The sequence below is a fragment of the Myotis yumanensis genome, unplaced genomic scaffold (genome assembly GCF_028538775.1).
Source record: "Myotis yumanensis isolate MYYU_CA2020_CCGP unplaced genomic scaffold, mMyoYum1.0.hap1 SCAF_4, whole genome shotgun sequence".
NCBI lineage: Eukaryota > Metazoa > Chordata > Mammalia > Chiroptera > Vespertilionidae > Myotis > Myotis yumanensis.
In genome coordinates, this window is record NW_027223755.1 from 67250830 (window position 1) to 67278541 (window position 27712).

The following is a 27712-nucleotide window of genomic DNA, read 5'->3' on the forward strand; positions in this document are numbered from 1 at the left end:
AAGACGACCCTTTAACATTTCATATAATACTGGTTTGGTGGTGATGAACTCCTTTAGCTTTTTCTTGTCTAGGAAACTCTATCTGTCCTTGGATTCCCTTGCTTTCCATCACTTTGAATATTTCTTGATAATCCCTGTGGCCTGCAAAGTTTCTGTTGAGAAATCAGCTGCCAGTATCATCTGCAACACATGGGTGTGGGACCGCTCCTTTCCTTGTCTCTGCCCCTCCTACAAGTCTCAATGTGGCTTCTTTAGTACCCTAGTTGTAGGACTTCCATTCAGCCAGATTTCAGGCAGTTCTAAATGATGGTTGTTATGCAGTTTAGCTGTAATTTTGATGTGGTTGTGGGAGCAGGAGAGTACCATGTTTACTCTATGCTGCTTGCCATCTTAGGTCCCTAGTTAGGACCAGAAGAACCTAACCATTTCAATCTTAAAGAACACATCCCGGATCACCTTCCTTCTATTACTCAGAGTTATCATTGTGAACATTCACGTACTGTTTTATTACATTGTACTATAATAAAGTGAACCATAGCATTGCCATCTAACCTATGAGGATGTTTAGCAACATACTAAGTAACTCCAACTATTAGGCCTTAATTTCTTTTTTTAAAAATATATTTTATTGATTTTTTACAGAGAGGAATAGAGAGAGAAACATCAACCAGGCACCCCCTGTACACCCCCCACTGGGGACGTGCCCACAACCAAGGCACACGCCCTTGACCGGAATCAAACCCGGGACCCCCCAGTCCGCAGGCCGACGCTCCATCCACCCAGCCAAACTGGTCAGGGATAGGCCTTAATTTCTTATACCAGCATTGAAGTTCTTTTCTTTCTTACTGTTAAATTCTAGACTTGCAATAATTCCTTTTCTAAAATTAAGTTTAATATTCCAACAATAAAAACTTCACTTACCTTGGGTCTAAAATTAGTGGTTGGGCCCACATACTCATGCTGGGCTTTTATAGTACCCCAAGGATGATAAATTTTAAAGCATTCATTGCAGTAGCTTGCACTACAGTCCATGCAACTTTTTGTGGATTCTTGAGGTGGTGGTTTACAAAGATCACACATAATGGCTGTGGCTGCCCTGGCTGCCTGCCGATATCTTTCAACAATAGTTTCCAAAGTGAAATTTCGAAATAGACCATTGATTCCTCGCTCTCCAAGATCCACATCATGCTCACAGCCAGGACAAGGAAAAGTAGTTGTCTTAGGGGTCAATGAATTGCGCTTCCAGCCTGTGTAATTAGTAAGTCCTTGTTTAGTTACATTGGTAGGAAAATGAATAAAATGAAGAAAAAAGGGAATGATGTTTAATGGAGATATATATCTATAAATATATTCCAAAACTATAATACTCAATTCATATTCTGAATCAATTATATTCTCAAAATGCATTTTAAAAAAATATTTTCCCTTGGTAAATAAAAGACAGACACAAGCTATTAAAGTTATTAAAATGAAAGAGGAAAGAAAAATATTCTATAGTAAATCCCATATAAAAACCATTTTAAATCAAACAGATATATGGACAAAATATATAATACAATACTACAAAAGTTCAGGATCTTTTGAAATTATATGATTAACATTTATAGTTATTTTTATATATCATAAATAATTTTATATATCAAATAATTTTTATATATCCAAAAGAAGTTTACTTCCATTTAAATGAACACAACATTGGCTGTGTGATAAAGAATGATTCATACATAAAAAAGCAGGAGTCCTTAAACTGGGGCTCCATTAATAGGCTCCAAAGAGATCCAAATAGTTTTGCAAACTATTTGCAATTATATGCAAATTTTGCATCTATGTTTATGCATATTTTCTTTAAATAATACATAGCTTTTATTAGATCCTCAATTTGTTAAGAACCACTGCAATAGAGGGTTTCCCGTTGTAGTATTGTTTTATCTGGGGATATTCAGTAGGCAAAATCATTAGTTAATTGAGTCCAATCTATAAAAGAGTGAAAAGCTCATTCATAGACCTAAAATCTAGTGACTTTAAGAAGGACCAACCATTTAGTATCTTCTTATGACCTGAAAAAAAAGAATCATTAAGGTTACTTAATTCAATAAGTCAAAAGTTACCCAAGAAGTATTTTGAATAATTTTTATAATATATACACAATACAATGACCTTAAACATCACTCTTTAGTTCAGCATTGTCCTGATTTTAACAAATCAAGAAACCAAGGCATAACAGTCTTTATCCACAGGTTCATAAGAATCAAGGGTTGTCCATTTAACATCAGAGCAAGCATACCATAGTCCCACCTCTCATTTATAAATCTAGTCTTATGTTGGTTGCCCATAAAATAACTACCTAAAAATAAACACAACTTCTTAAACTACAGCTTTCTTTCATACTGCCATGTATCCAGTACCAAAAATGAATGGTTAAACTTAGTATACCACACTTAGAAAAGGTCTTTAAACAGATATATTAATATTGCCTTGGCACATTACTACCATCACTGAAAAGACTGTCTTAAAAAATTGTCTGGCATGATATATGTACAGGTAAAATCTGGCAATCGGGGGGCAGAAGCGGGGAGGAGGATGGTCAATGGGTGGAAAAGGGAACATCTACAATACTTTCAACAATAAAGAGACATTTTTTTAAAAATTGGCAACCAGTTCACAGTATTATTCATCTAAAGCGACTTTACAACATGCTAGATGGCACTGAGCCCCGAAACCTACTTATGTAAAAAATATGCAGAATGTTTTTAATATCTCCATTTAAAGATATTTTGGCCTTTATATTTTTAAACACACACCAAAAAAAAAAACATAAAGAAGTTACCCCATAAAAATCTGAAAATGCTTCATAAAATATATTCTTGTACTAATTCTAAAAACATGCACTAAAGTTCAAGATGTTTCACAACACAGCAGGCATATAATGAAATAAGCAGCAAAGCTGGTTTTAAAACACATGCCAATGAAAATTTCACTTAGTGAGAAAAACAAGCTAAATAATTCTGGAAGTGATACAGTGCAGTGGTCAAGTTTAAACAAATGGAAATTCACACTTAATTGCATGCTTCCACATATGAACTAGATGATAGAACTTAAAATGGTTAACTAATATGAACATTCAAATTTTTAATGGGTTATTGGTTTTATGAATTGAAGTTATGATCAATTAAGTAATGGGATAAAACAAAATTAAATTATGATAACAAAATCATGCTTTAACATGTACACTGGTGATATCCAGATTTGGGCAATTTCCAAATAAGTTTCATCCCTTTTCTGTAAACCTCTTTTAACTTATTTTTATAATAAAAAATAAAGTGTAAAGTATCATACTAAACTTCTTAAATCAGACAAAATATCTTGTCTATTTTTCTAAACAGATCTTAAAAGCTCTCACACTTTTTTATAAATGCTAAAAAGTCAATACATTTTGTTTCACCCGTCTTATACTCATAAAAACAAAACGACAGCCCTAACCGGTTTGGCTCAGTGGATAGAGCGTTGGCCTGTGGACTGTAAGGTCCCAGGTTCAATTCCGGTCAAGGGCATGTATCTCGGTTGCGGGCACATCCCCAGTAGGAGGTGTGCAGGAGGCAGCTGATGGATGTTTCTAACTCTCTATCCTTCTCCCTTCTTCTCTGTAAAAAATCAATAAAATATATTTTTAAAAAAACAAAAAGCAAACAAAAAAAAACCCCAGAATATATGTTCAGGGCAATAAGGAGAACATCTAAGGATATTCTGGAAAGTAATTCTAATGAAAAAATTCAAGAAATGGAACTAAGACTAAAATGTAAGGGAGTTAACTTTTTACTCTCTTTAGTTGTGCTAATATAGTTAGTAACCATTAGCCAAATGTGGCTATTGAACTTAAATTTAATTCATTCAAATTCTCATGAGGCTAGTGGCTACCATACAGTATGGTGCAGGGTCAAACATTTCCATCATTGTAGAAAGTCCCATTGGATAAAACTGCTCAATGGTCCTAGCTGGCTTGGCTCAGTGGATAGAGCGTAGACCTGGGGACTGACGGGTCCCAGGTTCAATTCCAGTCAAGAGCACGCATCTCAACTGCAAGCTCCTCCCTGGTCCCTGCCCTGGTCAGGGCATGAGCAGGAGGCAACCAATCAATGTGTTTCTCTCACATAGATGTTTCTCTCTGTCTTTCCTTCTCTCTACCACTCACTCTAAAAATCAATGGAAAAATATCCTCAGGTAAGGATTAAAAACAAAAAAACCTGCTCAATAGCAATGATATAATGAAAAAAAAGGTAATAATGACTTAGAAAGGTAAGGAAACAAGGTAGGCCAAGAAATGTAATTTTATGTCAAACTGCATTTGTGGGGCCAATAATATACCCAAATGATTTAAATACTGTCACTATGCAAAATCAATTATTTTCCCCCATATACCTTTAATTCAAAAACAAATTAATCAAGTATAAATCAATACAATTTAAAAACAGCCCTGACTGGTTTGGCTCAGTGGATAGAGCGTCGGCCTGTGGACTGAAGGGTCCCAGGTTTGATTCCAGTCAAGGGCATGTACCTTGGTTACGGGCACATCCCCAGTAGGGGATGTGCAGGAGGCAGCTGGTTGATGTTTCTCTCTCATCGATGTTTCTAGCTCTCTATCTCTCTCCCTTCCTCTCTGTAAAAAAAACAATAAAATATATTTAAAATAAAATAAAATAAAATAAATAAAATAAAAAATAAAAACAAAGGCCACAAAAAAAGTTCTTCAAATTGGTTTATACCAAATCCCCCCCCCAAAAGTCAGCTTTCAGTCATATGTTTTACCATTTAAATATCAAAGTATTTCAAAACAAAGAGAGTCAATTCAGAACAGGTTCAAAAACTCTGCTAGCTGCATCCTTTCCCACATTCTGGATAGAAACAATTTCCCCACTGTTACCACCTGGTAGTCAGTGGCCTACCTCTCCACATACTGGGCGTTCCTCTTGGGCTTCTTGGTGTTTGGCAATGGACTGATGTATGATATTACCAGGAAAAGAATGTTTCTTTTTGTACATTCTGATTCCTACCAGTTATATTTAATTTTTTAGTATTATTAGTATTTTCAACTTGCAAAACCTTTTTCTCAACTACTGCCTTAATAAAAAACAGGTAATAAGCAATGAGCTTTTAAAAAGCAAACTGCTCCTACTTTTCCTCCTAATTGCTGAATTTCAATATTTAAAATTCTCAGGGACTCACTGAAGCCTGGTAAGAGAAAGAATTACGTATGGCTTCTAGAAGTGACTGTAAGATTTTAAAATCAAGACATGTAGAGGAAGGTAAGGAAGACAGAAAAGGGATAACATTTCAGATGTTCATTTTCTCTAATAAGATATAAGGTATCACCAGCATTTCACAAAAATATTAGCCAATTTTACTTTAAAGGTCAACTGGAGTAAAAAACACTTTTTAAAAATAAGATAGGTTAGTCCATCTTTCATACAGAATCAAATACTTCAGAAAGCCTAAAAAAAGTATACATTATTTACCCACAAATGGGTAAGATCCCTATGTTACAACTCAAATACTTTAAAATGTTAACAAATAAAAGACACCATGTTTTGCATAAAACAAAGACTATGTTTTTAACTACAAAAATTATCAACATCTTTAAGCAAATCTTTAAATACAGAAGTAGTGGCTTATTTAAACCTCCCCCAAGGTAGCAATATGGCTGTTAAACATAGCTTTGTTCCACTAAATAAACGTAAAGGATTTTAAAAAAAAGGGGGGAGGGTCATCTGTAATAGTGTCAGGAAAAATTAAAATTAAACTTAAAAGCTAACAGTGGTATGTCATTTTCTTAAACTGCAAGCAGTGCTCCCTTTATAAACATCAGAACTTGCTTGGAAATTTAGTCCTGTTGACCTTTAAGTCATTTCAGCCCAATTTGTTCACTTTCGACAAAATTTTGAAGACTTGACCACTGATGTTTACAACCTTATCTATACAGGGTTATTTAATTTAAATCTAACACTATACTGCCTGCGGCCACACAAGCGATAAAGCATTTTCTACCTCTCCACCCCAAAGATCTCCGTTGTGATGCTGTGAACAATGAACAGAAAGCTGGATTTAGAATTTAATTTAAAAGAGAAGTTTCACAACTTGTTAACAAAAGATAAAGCAGTAACTGTTCTGCATATAACACAATTATTGAGTTAACAGTAAAAAAAAAAGTGTTTTTCCTGGTACACATGGTAGTTATGAAGCTATCACTGTAAAACATTCATCAAGCTTATCTTAGAGCTCAGAATTAATCAGTACTGGTATAGCACTTAAAAGACCTACACTTTATCTTATAGATTTGTATTTTTAAATAATCATATTTCTGGTAACCATTGAAAATACAAAGTAAAATCAAGCATTTTTTGTTTAACTTTTTTACTGCTGTAAATAACACTAAATAAAAATTACTAAAACCAACTAGATCTTTCTGACAAAAGGAAATACAAAATAGGAGGAAAGTCTACATATATATGATTAAAATATACAGTAATATAGTTTTATTGTTACATAATTTAATATGTAATTTTTATATACACAAATCTTACTCTCCTTTAAAGGCACTTTAACCTTTAAAATCTTGTCAAATGTCCAATGCAGTGCGATCCAAAGGATCATGGGAGCCTAAAGTGTAGGCCACATATTTTAAATTTCCCAGTAACCAGAGAGAAAAGAAACAGGTGAAATTCACTTTAATAATGTTATTTAACCCAGTATATCCAAAATACTAGCAATTCAAAATGTAACCAACATAAAAATTATAAAGAGATTATTTTATATTATTATTTTTTTCATTCTAGGTGTTCAAAATCCAGTGTGTATTTTACATCTTAATTCAGATTAGCACATTTCAGTGCTCAACAGCCACATGTGGCTAGTGGCTACTGTACTGGACAGTCCCAGCCTAATTAACCCCTTAATAAACCAATGGCAAACTCATTTTTAGAATTCTATTCCTCCCACATCAATTACTCAGAATAGGGTCTCTGGTTTCCTTCTCAAACATATCTAAATGATGAAAATTATTTTTTAAAAAACTTACCCATGAATTTAGGTTTGAATCTATCCAAAGAAAAGTTATAGGCAAATGCCCTTCAAATGGAGGGTAACTATTTTAAAACTGGTGACTGTGAGATAGATAGGAAATCTTAAAATTTGCATTAATTTGCTAAAAACCTCTAGGACTGACTATACTTGGAGCCTTCTCACCCTCTAAGTGCTCTATCTGTATCTGTTAACTTACTTTTTACATTCTTGATGAAGGACGGTGTTCTAATTATTGCATCTCTCATTTAGCCATGTCTCATAAATAGCAGGTAACTTAAATATTTGGCAAATGAATGAATGCAACTGGTACACAAAGAGGCACAGCCCTTCAGGGTGAGAGATTACATGGAAGATGAATGCAACTGGTACAGAAACTCCAAACACTCGTGGCCCAAAAGCTGGATGGGTCAGAGTCAAAGATGTGTTTTGGCTGCCCTGACCACCCTACGTTGGGCTTGCAGAGTGTTTTTAAATAATCTGAACTGACTGCCAACATTTAAAAAACAGACTTTACATCAAAACACTATCAGGTTTTTGTTAGGGGAAAAAACTGTAAATCCAACGATCTGGAATTCCCAAACTCATATGATAATTCACTAGTGCCAAATGGCTACTGCTCCGTTAGACAAGGCATCCATTCCAGTCTCTACAGTCCCAAACCACACCCACTATCTTCAGCAGGGTTGGCCAAGAGTCAGCTGGCTGCTGACACTTGGCCCACTGGTTTTCTTATAGTAGTTCATGAGAAAATGAAATATTTATTGTCTCTATGCCTATATCAAAGAATTAAAATGACAGAGGTCCTGTATTTATTTTTCTGGGGCCTGCTTCATTAATGTACCTATTTGTCCCCTGCAATATGGCATCTAAATTTGACCTCTATGAAAAATCACAAATTTGCCTCCAATTTAAACACTTCTAGTGACAGTGATCTGACAAAATCAGGCAGCCCATTTCATTTTTGGACAGGCTTAAGTGTTTGTTTTCTCTCACGTTAACTTGAAATCTGCCTTCGTATTTCATCGGTTCCTTGATCTGGAACCTTTGCAAGGAAGATGCCCAGGGTACTGTTCTCTTCCACAAGACAGCCATCATATTCTGCAGTTGTCCCTTCTCCAAGTTAAATGTTCTTATTTCCTATAACTGTTCACAGAAAAGTTTTTCTAACTTCCTCCCTTCATGACATAATCCAACTTAATAGAGTTCTTCCTAAAGAAGGGGGAGGAACATCTCAGGAATTCTGTTTGATCTAGACAGAGTCAAGTATGGTGGAATGGGTCTCTTCTTCTGGAAAAAACGCTATTATTGAATATAAGTCGTATGGCATGCTTTGAACAAATCTTGCAGCAGAGGTTTGTCATTTAACATCCACTCAACACATATTTATTAAACATCTATTGAATATTGTGGTAGGTAAGTTCCTGAAAAGAGAAATGGTCCACTGTATTTCATCTATATCTCATTCCTACTTCCTATTAATCACATATAAAAACTAAACAAGTCTTAAGATTAGAAGCCTACATAAGATACAGGATTTCATAAAATACATATGTAAGCACAATCGAATTATAAATAGAAATACTAGTACACAACTAAAATTCCTTTTAATGGCCTGTGCTAAATATTAACAAACAAAAAGTAAATTTTCCTTGGCCGGTCAAGCAGGGGTCCGTAATTAGTCAGTAAGGATCTAGAATATCAGGCTGTTACTGTCTTTCTTCCCCTCCTCAGTGTGCCAGTTTCCTAGGGATGGAAACAAAGTGATGACTTCACAATGAGCATAACCCTCTGGGACCTCCTACTCCCTGCACTCCCAGTTACCTGGTGCTCCTTGTTTGCAGACAGTCATGCACTGCATAATGACAATTTGTTCCGTGACATAGACAGTGGCCCCATAAGATTATAACGGCCCTGAAAAATCTGTCCCCTAGCAACATCATAGCCATCCTAGCACAGTAGCACAACACATTACGTATTTGCGGTGATGCTGGTGTAACCAAATCTACTGCCAGTCATGTAAAAGTATAGCACATACAATTATGTAAAGGACATAATACTTGATAATGATAATAAATGATTATGTTTATGTTACAGGTTATATATTTATTGTACTATACTTTTTCTCCTTAGAGTGTACTCCTTCTACTTATTAAAAAAGTGTCCTGTAAAACAGTATGCCATATTATACCAGCAACAGTCTCATACATCTTGTGTTTTCTGTGTCTCTTGATCGCATCATTATCTCTTGTACTTGATTTAATCTCGTGTTGTTTTGTACAGTAATGTGATGTACAGGACCGTAGCCTAGAAGCAATGGGCTCTATAATAATGTGTAGTAGGCTTGTGTAAGTGCACTCTGTGATGTTCACACAAGCACTAAAACGCCTAATTATACCTATATAGTCATGTGCCATCTAATGATGGGGATTTGAGAATGTATCCCCGTCATTGGGCGGCACATGACTGTATATGTATAATTTTCATATGTGCAAAATATCTTAGTGTTTACCATTTGAAGAAAAATACATGTTTTTTAAATAGCATAATACTAGTCTTACAACAAATCTACTCTTATCCACTCTTTGATGGAGCACAAAGACATAAATGTCACCCAAGGAGACTCCATATCACAGCATAGACCAAAATAGATGGCATTCCCTAAAATGTAAATAGAGATGTTTTTCTGATAAGAAAAGTTTTCTTACAAGATTAAAAAGTTACTCCTATAATATAAGAGGAAGAAATGAACAGAGAGGAGGGAAGGATTAAACTTAAAAACCTCAAAGATCAAATGAGGCAGAGTTGAAGCCCTGAAGTCTAATGCTATGGCCACTCAAGCACTCTCCATACAAAGAGCATGCCTAACATGATGCTGTGGTATTTCTACCCAACCTAGGCCTCCCTTGGTCCTCACTACTGACTTTGGCCCTTCATTTTTCAGTGGCCCTGTTCCCAATGATTACAAATTAATTTAGATCTGCATTAACCTTACTATGGATGTCCAGAAGAAAGTAACTATCCCAACAGGAAACAATTTAAACATTGGGTAAATAACAAAGGTGCAGTATACTAGTATATGCTATACTTCTCATTAGACCTACTTCTATCATTATTACAGAATTCCACTACTATTTAAGTAATGACAAATGTTATGAAGATTAACAAGAAAAAAAAAGAGTTATTTAACTAAAGTTTTAATTTATTCACCTGGAAAGATTAACCCTGAAAATGACAAAAATAATTTCCTTCCACAGTAATCAATGAAATTCCCCGACCCCAATGTTCTACCACATACCTGGTCTGTTAATCCTGTCAATTTTATCCAAGCTAGGGGAGTTGACCCAAAGTCGAGGACTGCTCTGATTGGAGTTGTCTGATCCCACATCATTGAATGAGTCATCAAGTGTCAGTAAGAGTTCTTTCACACACTTATGACAAATATTATGTTGACAAGGGAGAATCAACGGGTGGGTAAACAGCTCCTTGCATGCTGGGCAAATGAGCTCTCTTTCGATATTCTTAATGGTAACCTTAAATTGAAAAGAAATCAGAATCAAAGACTCTTAGTGGGTAAATATATGAACATGCTTACACCTCTTGTAGAAGTACATGTGCTTACCTTTCCAAAAAGAATTAAGAAAGATTTATTTTTAAGTCTGAAGTTCCTTTTTGGCTATGAAATATTGTACCATTAACTCCTTCTCAACACCCAATAGCCTAGAACTGAAGTGACATGACATGGTAAAAACTGAAGTATGAGAAAAATTAGCAGAAAATATTAGGAAATCATAATATTTCATCAATTATGAAGTTATTCAAACCATCACTAACTTACTTTCTTAAGATTTCAGTGAAACCTTAAAAGCAGATTACTTCAATAAAAATTAAGAAATATAGCACATTAACTCTGTGAGTAGCAAATAACAAGAGCTGGTCAAAACAAAGCTAGCTAGTATGTTCATGGAACCCTTCTTGAAATCTGTAGACAAGGTGGATGATCAGCAATTCCCTGCATTAAATGTGACCAATGTCATGCACATTACAGCTGCAACTGTAATGGAGGTAAAATGCTTGAGGTTCTCATGCTGCAATAGCAAAGCAGTTATCTTAAAAGCATGCGATAAATATTGAAAGGGTGTAGAGACTAGAAGGCACCATTACAAATGCTTTCAATAGTACAAGCTTGCATTATTTTCAATGGGGGAACATTTAGACTCGTATCACAACTAAAAAGGTTTGATGACCTCATATGAGTTTTCCCATCCTTTCCCTAAGCAGTTTTTCCCCCGACATATACCAAACTTCAGGGGCTAAGAATGCCTGCAATTTTAGTGATAGTGCAACATTAAAGTACTCATAACCTTGTACAATCATTTCAACTCCCGCAAATGCACAATTACAACTGAACTGAGCCACTTTTTGAAATTAAATTAAAATGCATGCTATTCTATCCCCCCTAAAGTGACAAAAAGTGCTTTAATCCCTGACAATAGCACTACAGCCAACTGTCTCAATGGGTCTTTGTGGCATTGCTTGCTGCATCACTCAATAAATACAGGGTGGGGCAAAAGTAGGTTTACGGTTTTCCGTACGGAAAATAATACAATTAAAAGGTAATGATGCAAGAATAAACTGTTTTATGTACTCAGAACGGTAAACCTACTGTTGCTTCACCCTCTATTCAATAAAAGCCCGCGTTATGTCATAATTTGAGTAAACTGGGAAAGACAGCCACACCTCACAATTCACATCAAAGAACAGGGAATACTTACATCCTATTTCATTTTCCAAGAAAATTGACAATTCAAAGGAAAATATTGTTCAGAATGTCCCACGTAGGTTCTCACACCCCATTTTATGGGAGGTTTACTTCCCACCGTTAGATCTAAATTCATTTCCATTTTTCTTGTACATAAAGCACTACACAAGCTTGTTAAGCACGATGCATAAAAAGTAGTTTTTTACCCAGAGATAAATTAGTGTTCATTTTATATTCATTGAGGGGGTACCATCTGATGAAGAGAAACGTGATGTGGTAGTTCCCACAATTAAGCTGGTTCAAAATAAACGAGGTTCTACAGAAAATGAACAAGTTCTTAAGAATTGCCTATCCGACCCCTTCAAACAAAACCACCGGCGCCCGACAGCGGCCAGAGGGAGCCCGCCTTCCGGGAGCTGGCGGAGCCGGGAGGAGCCTGCGCCCGTGGCCCCGGCCGGCGGACGGCGGACGGGCCGAGCCGCGGGGGGCCTGGAACTCCAGCCCCGACCTCCGCGCGCCCAGACAAAGGGCGGCGGGACGCGCGCCCCGAGCCGCGACGGGCACCGGACTCCACGGAGCCAATTCGTTCTACCACCTGAACTCCATCGAAGAGCCCCGCCCGGATTCCCCAGGTGCTCCGATGGGCGATAACCGCACCCGAGGGCGCCCTCTTTCGGGCCCAGGTCACCCCGGAGTCCGACCCTCCGAGGAGGGGAAAGGGGGCGCACCGGTTGCGGAACCCGGCCTGGGACGGGGAAGGCGAAGAGGAAGCGAGGCCACCGCTCCGCAGCCTCCGCTCCTCGGGAGGAGCGGCTCCCGCCCACTGAGCGCCGAGGGGAGAGACCCAGGGGCCCCGGCCCCACTCACCGGCGCGTCTGAGCCGTCCCCCTCCATGCTCGCCTCCGCCAGGTGTCATCAACCGCGGGGTTCGGCGGGGCCGACGAGCGCCAGGCAGGGTCTGGTGGGCTGGTCCCTGCGGCGGCCGGGGAGCCGGGGCTGCGAGCCGGAGCGCGGGCTGGTCTGCCGGACCGACCAGCGGACCGACGGGAGCAGAGGCCAGGGCGGGCGAAAGCAGGGCGCAGAGAGGCGCGTGGCTCCCTGCGGCGCCCCGGGAGCTCAGGCTGCGGCGGCGGCTCCTGCGGACTGCGGCGGGGGGAACGGCCGCGCGGGGACCAGGGCGTCCCGGGGGGCGGGGCCGGGCGGGGCGGCGCCGTCACCCGGGCAACAGCGCCCACCGCACAAAGGAGGCGGGGCTACGGGCGGTAGGGGACCGCCGGGGGGCCGGACTGAGGCCTGGGTGGGGCTGGGGCTGGGGTGCGGGGTGGCCAGCGCCCTCACTCCTACCCGGGCCGCCGCGGTCGCCCCCTGCGGGGTAGGAGGGCGGAAGTGAGGGCGCGGCGGGCGGAGGGCAGCGCGGGGCGGGCCGGCGTGTGGCGGGCGGCCCCCTGCAGCCTGGCCTCTGGCCCCGCGGCCCCCTGCGCTTCATCTTGCGCTCCCTGGCCTTTGGTAAAGCGCGGCACCGAGCATCACAGACAAGTCACTTTTCCTGACTCTAGTCGCGGCGGCGAGGCGCGGGCGGGTCAGTGCCTTCGCCCCAAGACCGCAGAACCCGCGCTGCGGAGGCGGCCGGGACGAACCCCGCCCATCCGATCCCCGCACCGGCCGGCCGGGGGTTCCCCTAGTAGGGGGGTCCCTGTCCCCGCCCCCGCCCCGCTCTCCTCCTGCTCTTCCGGAGGATTCATGGGGTGAACTCCACAGCCCCGACTGATCACCAACCACTCATATTCCGCTTTTTGCTTCTGCTTTTCCACACGCACAACACGTTCTTGCCAAGCGGCGCGCGTGCAGACCACACAGCAGGAGTCCCTCTCCCGGGGCTGGATAGACATTGAACTCCAGAGACGGCAGCGAGCGAGGCCCGCCGCGCCTAAAGTCAGCCCTGCCCCCGCCCCGCAGCTGCCCTGCGGCTCCCCCGCCCCGCCCCGCCCCCCGGGGACAGAGCGCGCGGGGAAATCGGCCCGGCTGGTCCGGAGCTGCTCCGGCTCCAGGTACCCCGTGGTGGGCGCCGGCGGAGGAGGGAGGCGCGGCTTCCGCAGATCCGGGACTGGGATTGTAAAATCCACCTGCCACGCTCAAGCGCGCCTCTTCTATCCTGTTTTTAAAGCAAATGGAAACAAATGAACCTGGGGCTGTTGGAAGGCGCACTCGATCGACCCCCGCCCTCCCGGCTGACTAATTCCATCCTTATGTCCAGACTGAGAAAACAGGCGCTCTGCGCCGCCAGGTGAAGGGGCCACGGCGCTGCGGCGGCATCCCCTTCGGGTTTTGAAATGCTTCCCACTTTATTGCGTGTTTGCAAGAGCCTTCTCCCTGTGGACAGTGGTGCCGTCTTCCCACAGCACTGTCCGCAGTGGTGGCCTCTTCTCCAGCCGGCAATTGGATAACGATGTCGCGGAGGAGAATTAAGAATAGCTACGGGGTCAGAAGAGCAATTGTCCTTAATGGAAACGCTCCGTTTACGGATGAGGTGCAGAGGGATGAACGCCGGGCCAAGCAATGACTGGACTTTTCCGATCCGCATGAAAGCCTGTGGTGTGGCCCCCACATGCTGGAATTGAGGCTGCTTTCTCCCTTCGGGTCCAGCGCCCTCATCTAAGGAGGGAAATAAGGAATGCCTGTGGACTTTAGTTACATGTAACAAGTACTACACCATGTTCCCATAGATATATTTTTAAAGCTCAACCATTAGAAAGCATTTATAAATCAGTTTCTGTTTCCAATGTTGGTCTGGCTCAAATAATTCCCCTCTGGCTGTAATCTCACATCAGTACAATTATCTTAATTTGGGACCTTATTTATAGAAACTAAATTTCTATCATCAACAATGTACATCCATACCACGAAATATTAGGCAGCAGATAAAATGAATGTATTAATGAGAAAGGACTTCTAAAAAATAATAGTGATTTTTAAAAGTACAAAACCATATGGTGGATTTTGTACTTTTAAAAATATGGTTTTGTACTTTTTAAAATCACTATTTTTTAAATATATTTTTATTGATTTCAGAGAGGACGGGAGAGAGAGAAACATCAATGATGAGAAAGAATCACCGATTGGCTGCCTCCTGCATGTCCCCGACCGGAGACCAAGCCCACAACCCGGGCATGTGCCCCTGACCAGAATCGAAACCAGGACCCTTCAGTCCCCAGGTCGACACTCTATTCACTGAGCCAAACCAGCCAGGGCAAAATCACTGTATTTTAAAAATCCTTTCTCTTCAGTGCATGTGAACATATTAGGATGTTTGAGGGCAGGGCAGGACTGAGAGGTAAACTTGTAATAACACAAAATGAGTCTACTGTAGTATGGAGGGCCTGGAATAAAGTGCTTCTTTTCCATAGCTCTTGAAAAGCTTTTGAAGGCTTTTGAGTGGGAATAACATGAAAGATCTGTATTATTTTGTTTTCTAAATCATTATTCCTCTGATTTGCATTTTGTATGCTACCCCTTAGTGCCCACCCCTTCCTAGTTTGGAATATCCCAGCATCTCCTTTTCTAATGCTTTCTTTTAAAATATGGGTCAAAATTCAACACAAGGAAGCCTATTATTCCGCGCCTAACACCCTCCACCCAGTCCACAGATCTTCAGTACTCTTGCCTACATTGTGATATCTTGTGCTTGTTGATGTAGCTCAATTGCTTGTCTGTCACAGAGGCATGAGCTGTCTCAAATCTATCCACTTCATGAAGTCCAAAAGGTCAAGCAATGATGTCATCAGTTGTCTCCTACTTCACCTGCCAAAAACTGCCACTCCCCAAACACACACCACACACACACACACACACACACACACACACACACACACACACTATGCAGGTTCAATAATTGTTTGTTACCTGACATTAAAATATGAACCTGTTACCCTTTAGGCTATACCCTACTCAGTAAACTGACCAGGTCTCTTTCCATACTGACTCCTAATACCCAACAAGAGATTAAATTACTGGCGGAGTCAAGTCCTAATGACTATGATGCATATTTCAGTAAGTGCTTTAGGCACCACTGGCTCTGAATCTGTTTGGTCTGAAATCAAACAGCCACGGTCTCCTACTGGTAGTATGGCCTAATCAAGAAGTAACAAGGTGACATGGCCACATACTCCTAAACCTTCCCCCCTGTTGTGAACAACCTGGGTACAAAATTAAGAGTCCTGAACTTAGGGGAAAGAAGGAAGTTGTCAATGAAGTAAATCACAGGGCTTCACAGAGACTTGCACATGCATTGTCTATGCTGCTGGGTATCAGAAGGTTCTAGGTGAAGGGACAATAAATGGCATTTATCAATTATTGACTCAAGCCTCTGACAGGCCAAGTTCACCTGTCATAAAGTGTTTCTATGGGAACAACCTCAGGGGAGGGAGTCCAGTGAGCCAGGAAGTTCAGATTTCCATTGCCTCGCCAAATCCTACTCATCTTTCAAGCTGCAGATCTAGAGCCTCCTTCCTCATTTGTCTAGTTTTCATTGATTAGCTCCCCTTACTCTGAACTCCTTTAGCACTTAGACCCTTACCACTCAGTTTAACATGCTTCCATACTCTCATTTTGTACACTAATGTTTGATGTTGTATAAGCCTTATCTTCCCATCCATTTAAGCTTTTGTTTTTTCTTCTTTTTTATGTTAAATCTACCAAATAGCTTTACATTTTTTATTGATTTTTAGAGAGAGAGACATTGACCTGTTGTTGCATTTATTTATACATTTATTGGTTGACTCTTATATGTGCCATGACCAGGGATGGAACCCAAAACTGTGTCATATGGGGTCAATGCTCCAACCAACTGAGCTACTTGGCCAGGGCTGAACTTTTGTTTGTTTTAAGAGAAAATCTAGTAGGCATTTATCTACTAAATGGTAGGACCAGACCAACAATTTGAAACTTGGTAAGAGGAACACAGTGCTGCTCTGGCAGACATTAATGGCAGGAGTGTGCTGGCTGCATGACTGGTAAGCAAAGGGGTCTCTCAGCCACCTTGAGGTGAACAACACTGGTAATATTTAGAGGTTGTCAACTGGTCCCTTTTGACTGTATCTTATTATTTCTACACCTAGGGTGGCAAATAAAAACAGGATAGATACCCTGTTACATTTGATTTTCAGATACATACTGGAAAATTTTTAGTATAAGTATGTCCCAGATATTGAATGGGACATACTTATACTAAAACAATTATATGTTGTTTACCTGAAATTCAAAGTTAACTCTAATTCCTGTATTTTATCTGGCAATTTTATCTCTACTTGCTAATGATTACAGTTTAGATATAGGGTGTCTCAAGCCCCAACCCTGTTGTCATAGTAGCTAGATATAATAGCTTTCATTTATTGAGAGCGTACTTAATGTGCCAATAACAGTATCAGGAACTTTGCATAAAATATTCACATAAGCCTTGCAAAAACCCTGTGAAATAGGTATAATTTCCTTCAAAGGGAATATGTAACAACCACAACTCCTCCATTCCTCCACCCAGATATTAAGTAGTACCCTCAAGGTCATATTAAATGCCAAAGAGCCAGATTCAAATCTGGGTCTCACTCCAGCATCACTACTGTATTGCCCACAGGTTAAGTATAAAACATGAAATTTACAATTTCATAAAAGATCTCATTTAAACATTCTTTTACAGTTTGAGGTACATGTTTTCCAAATTATCTTTGGAACTGTGTAATAAAAACATCAGAGAGAAATTATAATGTTATTTGTGAAACTAGCTGTTTTCAAATGAATTTGCTTCAGTCTAAATCTTCTGTTTGCCTTCAGTACCCCCATAATACACACATTTTACCCAATCTCAATATATATATATTGCAGTGACCACAACCTTAGCATTATCACCCAGTTTAGATTTCAATTGTGTCCGAAACTATCTGTTGAGCCTTCTGAAATAGACCATTTGGTATTATTTTAGTTTTGGTCCCATGAGATGTTTAAGATTTTATATTAGTCCAGATTTGAGGATTTTCTAAACCGAATTCTTTCAGTGTACAAGTATCTTCTTGTTTTAAAGTAAAATTTAGATTTATGAAAGTTTTTAAAAATAATTTTGTGTCTAAAGCAGCGGTTCTCAACCTGTGGGTCGCGACCCCTTTGGCAGTCAAACGACCCTTTCACAGGGGTCGCCTAAGACCATCCTGCATATCAGATATTTACATAACAATTCATAACAGTAGCAACATTACAGTTATGAAGTAGCAACGAAAATAATTTTATGGTTGGGTCACAACATGAGGAACTGTATTTAAAGGGCCAGAAGGTTGAGAACCACTGGTCTAAAGGATGTTCAAAGTTAAAAGTAACAATTCACTGAGTAATGGAATCGTTGCCTGTTTCTCTGTCAGAATGAAATGTAACATTCCAAAGCTTGTTTTACTTTGTTCAAACCACTGGACAAACCATTCAGGTACTCTTTGGAAGTGCCTAAACAGTAACTATTGAACTATAAGAAACAAGAAGCATTTTCTGGTTATTTATACATAAATATAACTATGTAAGTTACTCTAAATATAAAGAGGTATACTAGATTTAAATCCTTCAATGTTCTTTGTCATTAAATCTTTGTCGTATGATTCCGGAAGAGTGTATAATAATGTGAAGGCAAGAGGTGTATGAACTTGCTTTAAAAAATTAGCAAGGCAAACCATTCTAGAGACCAATATTGACCACAGATGTGGAAAGCTCTCGTTCAGAACAAAGAGACAAGTTAAAAAAGAAACAAAAGGCAGCTTCCAGAAATACAAGTTACTCTGATAGTGAAATATAAGGAATTCCATTTACATTGATTTTTAAACCTTTTGAGAATTATCGCAGGTATTAACTATACTTTTAGAGTGTATTGTTTGCCGAGCAGAAAGATCACACTGGTAGAGATCAGTGTGCTTTAAATATTAAAGTAATCATCACAATAGAGTAAAATAAGCTGATCAAATTGGTCAGGTGGGTTTTAGGTTACCCTAAGATGAAAGGCTCACCTCTCACATTCAAAGAACAAACAATAAACTAATTTAATTTAAAATAGACACACAGCAAACTGCTGCCACTGGGGATTGGAGGTGGGAATGAAGTTCCACCTTTTATTCTGTAAAACTTTCTGGAAAGGTTGACTATTTTGAAGAAGCATATACTAATTGTGTAAAATTTTAAAGCCATCAGAGAAAAGTGAAAGAAATTTTAATAATTGTCAGCGGTCTCTACTTTGGAGGAAAGAAAGGAGCAAGAGGCTAATTGGCCTCGGCTCTCCATGAACTCAGCCAGCTTGGTGTAATTAGACCAGTTTCACATCATTCTTTACATTACAAACCTGGACTACGAAGTGGAACCTAACTCCTCAGAGGAAGTAAAGCAAATCTCAAAGCTCTGTTATTCTATGGCTAATACTCAGAGAGGTAGGTATTCAGTGTTCAAACCCTGTATAATCTCACACAAAATGAGGGTTTTAAATGGAGTTGGGGGGTGGAAGGGTGTCTGTGAGGAGAGTGGGAGTAAGCTTGGTTAGAAGGCTACTCCTGACACACACCACCACCACCACCACCACCACCACCACCACGAAGAAGAAAAAAGTCGCAGGGAGGAACTGTCCCCAAATTCTTATTGTGAGAGCCTGCTTCCCAGATCAGATTTCACAGGGAGGCTGGGCCCCTCTAACTTTGGAAGTCAGCTGAGCATGCTCTCTGTTGTCACAGGCCCATTGCTGAAGCCTAGGAGAGAGTGAGGCAGAGAAGTTCAGTGGTTGAAACCAAAGGTTATTTTGTTTTTATTTTTTTCATTACAGTGGGCATATTGTGGTAAACACATTGCTAATTCTGAGAAGTTTGTTTTTGTTTACCTGACTTTATTGAGTTTTAAGGGTTCACTAATGGTTCTGTCTTCAGTTTACCCACATGTTTTATGATCACCTGGGGTGCCAACATGTGGATCCCTAGGTGCCACCCCTAAACTATCCTCTCAGAATTTAAAATTCTGCCTGCTGAAGGTAAGTATTAATACAATTCTGGCTCGCTTTGAAGAATGTCTGAGCACCACAGGCCTAAACTCATATTTCAGTTGAGAGTGGTCTATTTATTTTGTAATCAATAAATGTCATCCTCTTTCCTCTGTTCCCCTCCCAGCCCCTCCCCCCAGAGTTTCTGTGCACCAGGGTCCTGTGTGCGCTTTTGAGGGCCTGGTTCTGGCCCTCTGGGTGCAAGCCTCCTCGCCCAGAACCAGCACTTCCTTGGGGACTTTTTTTCCCCTGGAGGGGCCTATGGTATGCACGCTGGTGGGTGGCCAAGGGGAGGCTATTGGTGGTGAAAAGGCGCTTGGATGTACTGTCCAGGGTGTCTCCAGGCATGAGGGGAGGCCCCTGGAGGAGCAGACCGGAGCCCAGGGTAAGAAGAGTGTGACATTTGTACTTCCGGTCTAGGGCTGTAATTGCTAGGGGCGATCCTACCTTCCAATGTTAATAAGCATTCTATCTTGGATGAGTGAATTCCGTGTGTGCTTAACAGGAGAGAGAGTTCAGGGAGGAGCACGTTCGCCAGGGACCTTTAGTCTGGAAGAGCGTTAAACCAGCCGCAGGGCTGTCTGGCCTGACGCTAAAACCATTCCACACTCCATATCCGCGGAGCTGGGGTGAGGTCTGATGCTGAAGCCTCAGGTGTTCGCCCCAGGCTTGCAGAATCATCCTTCTCCTTTCTGATGACTGTGCGCAGGGAGTCCCCTTTCCTCTGTGCCATCGCCTCTTCCAGAAACTCCAGGTGCAGAGGGCGAAACGCAGACCCGGTTTCTAGCATGCAAATCCCGGCGGACCGCGCACAGGGTGGCCTTTGCATTTCCCGACACCTCCCTCCGGGACACCACTCAGGCGCCTCTCCCGGCAGTTTCTCGCGCGCAGCGTGGGGGCCAGGCTCCCCAAAAGGCTTCCTGCCCGGGCGCGGCGCCAACCGGCCGGCCGAGGGCGTGGTCGCGAGGCGCCGCCGACAGCGCTTGCCCGGATTTGGAACCGGCTCCGGGACAGGTGCCGGGCTGAAATCCAGCTCTTCGCCATCTCCCCGCTCCCCGCCACAAGAAACCGGCCTGAAAGATCCCGGGCCTGGGCAGCGGCTCCGGACTTGGGAGGAAGGCTGAAAGCGCCTAGGCGGGGCGATCAAGGCTTCTGCCCTGTTTACCAGCCACCAGCTCGGACTTCAGGCTCAAGCCGACCCCGCCCTCCCGACCTGTTCACTGCTCGGACCCTCCCTCCGCGCTCGGCGCCTGGACGGGCGAGGTCACGCACTCGAAGTCACCAGGCCTGGGCAGCCCTGGGTGCCTCCAGGAGCGCCCCCTTGGCCAGCGCCCGGCCCTCCCCCCACGCTGCCCCCAACCCCGACCCCCATCTCCGCGGGCTGGGAGCGCGCTCCTCTTGGTCCCGGGGGCTCTCCCGTCGCCCAGCTGGCTCCAAACACGCTGGAAACTCCCCGTCGGCACATGTCAGAGATGCCGCCTAATAAAGAAAAGGCAGCTACTCTGTCTTCCGCAGCGGCTGGGACGCCGGGCTGAGAAGTGGACGCGGGGTCCCGGCCCCTCCCCGGAATGGAGCGGGGCGCCCACGGCTGGCGGCCAGGTAGCGCCCGGAGTGGGGGCCGGGCGCCGCACGCGCGCCCGTCACTTACCTTGCCCCTGGCCAGCAATTCCATGATGTAGCCAAATTCACTCATCTCCCCCGAGTCAGACATGGTCACGACCCTTCACCAACTCTGGGAGACCCAGGCAGGTGCATCAAATGTGCTCTTGTTCTCTCTCTCTCTCTCTCTCTCTCTCTCTCTCTCTGCTTTTCAGTCTGTTTTGCCAGGCGCCCCGCCGGTGTGTTGTTCAGGAGGGAGAATGGGAAAGCGGGGCGAGCAAAAGGCGGGATTGGGTGGGAAGAAGGCAGCTCTGGGCAGCCCTGTGCTTGGCTCCCGGAGAAGCGGACGGTGCCGGGCGATGTAACGGAACAAACAAGGGCGGCAGCGGTGAAACCCACAGCAGGCGGAGCCCTCGCCGAGCCCCGCCTCCTCGGGGGTCGTGGCCCACGCCTCCCGCCGGGGTCCGGCCGCTGCCGAGACAAACACCCAACACAAAAGAGGGGCCGCTCCCGTGTGGCGCGGACCCAGCCCGGACACCCACTGGGTGATTAAAGTGGTGCTTTATCCGATGCCCGGGAAGGTGGCCGTCCGGAGCTCCCAGCTCGAGGACCAGGAAAAACCCCCACCACCCTGCCTGGAGGTGCGAGGGCAGAGAGAATGAATGCAGAGGAGGCACAACAAAGGATCTGGCTGCCAGCGCCGGAAAAACAGAAAAGAAAAGAAAAAATAAGTGAGGGCCCAGGAAATGGCAACGCCGCATCTCAAGTCAGCCTTCCTGAAATCCAATAGGTAACAAAGGCCAACCCCGGCGCTTCTGAGATGAGAACAAATACGAGGATTGTATTTTAAACGCTCTAAGTGTGTAAGGTCGATTGTATCTCTATATCCTCCTGATACTCAACCTCCCCTTAATGAAATAATAAATAAATAAAAAAGCATTCCTGCCAGCAAGGTTCCTGGACAAACACTGTCACCCTTACTTATGCGACTAACTCACTTTCCAGTCATTCGCTTCAGTGATTGAGTTAAACATTCAGTGCATGTTTCTCACATTTTACACTTCTGTTTAAAATAGCAGCTCCCCTAGGAGGCTGCAGCAGCAATGGCCTCTCAGTCTTCTTCCTGCTTCATTCATACCTGACAATCTTTGCTTCTGCTGAAAAGAAAACTTGGCTGAACAAAGTCACTTCTGGTCTATTCACTCTAGGCAGTCTTACCTTTCTTGAAAAGGTGGAGAGCGATAAGGGCTGAGGTTTCCTACTAAATACACATCTCTGCCAGCGATAATTCGATTAGACACAAATGTAAGATTTACTACAGGGCGAGCCACTTTCCTTAAGCAGGTTGGCAGAGTTTGCACTGGGCTCAGCATCAGCGGCCGGGTGCGGGGTGGAAATGACCTCATTGACGGGGGCATAGGGTTTTGCAGGCTTGGTGAGACAGGGATTTTTCTTATTTGCCTCTTCTTTTGGTCGTTTAAAATGTTTTCCTCTTTGGCCCAGAAGTCTAAAAGTACATAATCTTTTTTTCCTGCACACCTCTTCTTAAATGTCCAATAATCACTCCTTGACTGTTCTACCAGAACGTTGGTCCCCCTCTTCAATGTGTTGCTTTCCTTCTGTGTTGGTCCAGATAGCCTATTAGGACAAGCAGCAAAAATTAACATGCTGAGTGTTCACTGGGGGCGGAAGGGGGGGGGGGCGGGGGGGGGGGCTCATTAGGAGGTAAGACACCATCACAATGCTTTTTGTTTTGAAGCTGCTTCTCCTCAAGTTCTGTAGAACCTTGTGCATGCTCTTTGCTTTCGTAAGGAAAACTAATAGAATCCAAATGAGATCTGTAGCTGAATGGATTCCTCTTTAATATTAACAATACTTGACAGATTGCTCTAAAAGTGAAATTTTCCATGCCCAGAATGGCTTCTGGGCATGATAAAAATCACAGTGTTAGAGCTGAACAACTAATCTTACGCCTGTTTTACAAGCAGGGAGGAGGAAAGTAGAGACAAAGAGGAATACAAGCCAAACGTTTTCCCTAAAAATGTTCCCCCAAATTCCATTCAATGACCTCCACTTACATCTCCCTTGTGAGAAATGGATCACATGTCCACTCTTAGCTGCAAGGAAGGCTAGAAGGTGATTATTTTACTCTGGGAACATTGATCGCTACTCTAAACAAAATCAAGGGTTTGTTACAAGGAAAGGGAGATATCAGGTAGGTAACTGATAATTTTATGTTCTGGGAAATGACTGGTTTTGAATAAAATGGTATCTAACCCTTCCTACTCTTTTTTTAAAAATATATCTTTATTGATTTCAGAGAGGAAGGGAGGGAGAGAGAAAGGGAAACATCAATGATGAGAGAGAATCATTGATCACCTGCCACCCACTGGGGACCAAGCCTGCAACCAAGGCATGTGCCCTTGACCGGAATCAAACCTGGGACCCTTCAGTCCTCAGGCCAACTCTCTATCCACTGAGCCAAACCAGCTAGGGCTAACCCTTCCTACTTTTAATGCTAAGACCTCTAGGATCCCTTCACCATAGGGCAACATTAGCTGCCACTCTTTCCCACTCTTTTCTGTCCACTTGATCACTTTCTTCTAGGAAATACTCCAGGCAAAATTATCCTTATCGATTGCTTAGATTCCTACCCAAGAAGAAGTTGGGGGGATTGGAATGGCTCTTAGAATCAGCTGCTGCAGTGGCAGGAAGGAGAACTGCCTGAGTCCAGATCCATGTCCAGAAGTTAGAACCCAGATAGGGTCCTGAGCATTTACTCAGATGCCTGGTGGATTTACCACTCTTCATTGTTGTCAGTGTGCAAAGAGCACTATGGAGCAGTAAAGACCTTTCAAAGATGACAGGCATATAAAATAAAGACCACATTAAAATTTCCCCTGAAATTGGACTTCAAAGACACAGGGTAAGACAGTTAATAGGTGCCAAACAAAAGATGCTTTAGTTTTTCTCTTCCAAAAACAAAATAAAATTAATATCATACAGATTAATATCAAACTTCACTCCACAAAGGAAACAAAATTTTTAGAAGATTAATTCATATTTCTCAAAAATCATGAAATTAACATAACACATACTGCTTCATGAAAAACTTCCTCACCTAAGAAAGATTGTTAATAGAGGGATTATGTCATGTGTGAATATTTCACAATGAGAAGACTAGCATATATATTTTAAACAATATTTTTAATTGATTTCAGAGAGGACGGTAGAGGAGGAGAAAGAGAGAAACATCAATGATGAGAGAGAATCATTGATCGGCTGCCTCCTGCATGTCCTACACTGGGGATTGAGCCCACAACCTGGGCATGTGCCCTGATTGGGAATTAAACTGTGACCTCCTGGTTCATAGGTTGATGCTCAACCACTGAGTCACACCGGCTGGGCTAGACTAGCAATAAAGGGTCACATGCTGTGGGAAATCTGCTAATTTCCAACTTCCATGTAAACGACAACACTTTCCAATATAACTGCTCTACGGCCATGGCAATTATAGAAATAATTGTAACCAGACCCACAGCTTTGACTTCATTTTCATCCACAACACTCTGTTTTCTCTATCTAATGGTAATCAACACAACACAATAGTTTCAACAAATAACATTAACAAAATATACATTTTAAGTTTTTTTTAAACTGTGGACACAGACAATAATTGCATTTTGAAGGTTTAGCAATTGAAATCTATAATGATCAATGTTTAGCAGTTTAATGTAAGAATTAGAGACTAGAATAATCTAAAAAGATCTTGGTTTTAATAAACCCTCAAATTTACTTCAATAGTTTTTATTTGAAAAGTATCAACAAAAAATGTAGCATTCTGACATAAATGCATCCTAACACCTGAACCCAGAGTTGTAATTTAAAATACCATTTTTTAAACAGCTGCATTGAGGTATGATTTACATTCCATTAAACCCACCAATTGTTAAGTGTACAGTTTAGTGATTTTTATTAAATTATGGATTTGTGGAATCATCTCACAATCCAGTTTTAAAACTTTAGAATATCTCTCCATTTGTTCAGATTTTTAAAAAATTTTCTTAGCTCTGCTCTATAGCTTTTAGTGATCAGATATATTACACTTGTTAAGTGTGTTGCTAAGTATTTTATTATTGCGAATGAAACTGATTTCTTAATTTATTTTTGGGTTGTTCATTGCTTTTATATAGACACTAGAGGCCCGGTTCACAAAATTCTGCCTGGGGATCAGGCCTAAACCGGCAGTCGGACATCCCTCTCACAATCCAGGACCACTGTCTCCTAACTGTTCACCTGCCTGCCTGCCTGATCATCCCTAACTGCCCCCCTCCACCAGCCTGGTCACCCCTTACTACCCCCCCTGCTGGCCTGGTCACCTCTCACTGCCTCCCCCAGCTGGCCTGGTGACCCCGAACTGCCCCCCCCCCACCAGCCTGGTCGCCCCACCCAGGCTGCTGTTCGGTCGTTTGGTCACCCCCTGCCGGCCTGGTCGCCCCATGCAGCCTGCTCAGTCGTCCATTTGTTTGCGATTGTCACTTAGGCATATATATATATATATATATAGAGAGAGAGAGAGAGAGAGAGAGAGAGAGAGAGAGGCCAGATTATTATGACCACCCCATCAGCACTTCGTTGGGCCACCTTTTGCCTTCAATACTGTGGCAATTCTTCTTGGCATTGACTCCACAAGATGTTGAAACATGATGCGAGGAATCTGACACCATGCCTGATGAATAGCACTGTCCAGTTCTGTGAGATTTAATGGTTGTGGGACCAGCTGCCTGATGGCTCTTTTAACTTCGTCCTACAAATGCTCAATTGGATTGAGATCTGGTGATTGTGGGGCCATCTAAGCAAGGTAAAGTCTCCCTCATGTCCTTGAAACCACCCCTGCACAATACAAGCACCGTGGAATGGCACATTGTCTTGTTGGAAGAAGCCATCTCCCCACTGGGATACGCCATCAACATGATAGGATGAACTTGATCAGCAACAATACTTAGATATGCTGTGCTATTCAGACGTTGTTCCACACAAATTAAAGGGTCCAAATCATGCCAGGAAAACATGCCCCAAACCATAACACTGCCCCCACCAGCTTGAAGGGTTGTACTCATGCATGTGGGTTGCATGCTTTCATGCTGTTTCCGCCAAATTCTCACTCTGCCATCTGCATGATGCAACTGGAAAAGTGATTCATCAGACCACATGACCTTTTTTCCAATGCTCGACTGTTCAATCCTTGTGTTCCTGTGTGAATTGGGGACGTTTTATCTTGGTAACTGCAGACAGCAAAGGTGATCAAACAGGCCTTCAGCTTCCATATCCCATACGATGCAGTGTACGGCTAATTTGCCTACAAACGTCAGGTGGTCATAATAAATCTGGCCACTCACTTTCAAATATATCCCACATTCAAAGGCTGTTAAATCGTGTTGTTTACCCATATCTTCAGAAAAAAAATCACTTCTACTGTCGAGGTAAACAACCTGCTTCCCTATTTATAATGGTCTGGCCCTCTAGCAACTTCAGCGAGAAATTATAGCTAATTTGCCGACAAACGTTAGGTGGTCATAATAATCTGGCCACTCAGTGTAGATATATATAGATATATATAGATATAGCTAAGAATTGCATAATGAGCTGTATCTTGCAGTATTGCAAAATTCATTTATTCCAGTAGATTTTATTTGTAGATTTCTTATCATATTACAGATACACCTCAACTTATAATGGGTTATGTCCTGATAACCCCATTGTAAGTTGAAAACATCTTAAGTAAAAAATGCTTTTAATACTACACTGTAGAGCAGTGGTTCTCAATATTCCTAATGCCACGACCCTTTAATACAGTTCCTCATGTTGTGGTGATCCCCAATTTCATTGTTACAAATTGAACATAATTAAAGCATAGTGATTAATCACAAAAACATTATGTAATTATATATGTGTTTTCCAATGGTCTTAGGGGACCGCGGTGAAAGGGTCGTTCGACCCCCAAAAGGGTCGAGACCCACAGGTTGAGAACCGCTGCTGTAGAGTATGGGCTGTTTATCCTCATGACCAGGTGGCTCACTGGGAGGTTGCTGCCACTTCCCATCAGGAAGAGAGAGTATCATACCACACATTGCTAGCCCAGGAAAATATCAAGATTCAAAGTTTGAAGTTCAAATCTTGTCATGCACCATCTGTATCTGTAACTAAAGAAGTTTTACTGCCCTAACCGGTTTGGCTCA

At 42.2% G+C, this 27712-nt stretch overlaps 1 protein-coding gene across 4 annotated transcripts in view; it reads right to left on the reverse strand.

Annotated features, from left to right (window-relative positions):
* The window catches only part of TRIM36 (tripartite motif containing 36), a 40611-nt gene extending 18992 nt beyond the window's left edge, over positions 1–21619 (reverse strand). The window contains exons 1-4 of one of the 4 annotated variants that reach the window (XM_070412477.1): positions 21523–21619; positions 10370–10604; positions 2037–2057; positions 922–1247 (exon numbers count right to left, since the gene is read on the reverse strand). In XM_070412477.1, coding sequence (XP_070268578.1) covers positions 922–1247; positions 2037–2057; positions 10370–10604; positions 21523–21585 — 645 coding nt within the window. In that variant the 5' untranslated portion in view covers positions 21586–21619. Of the gene's footprint in view, positions 1–921; positions 1266–2036; positions 2058–10369; positions 10605–12700; positions 12962–21522 lie in introns of those variants that run through there. The other 3 variants (XM_070412478.1, XM_070412479.1, XM_070412480.1) reach the window with 3 other exon arrangements.
* Positions 21620–27712: the final 6093 nt, after the last annotated feature.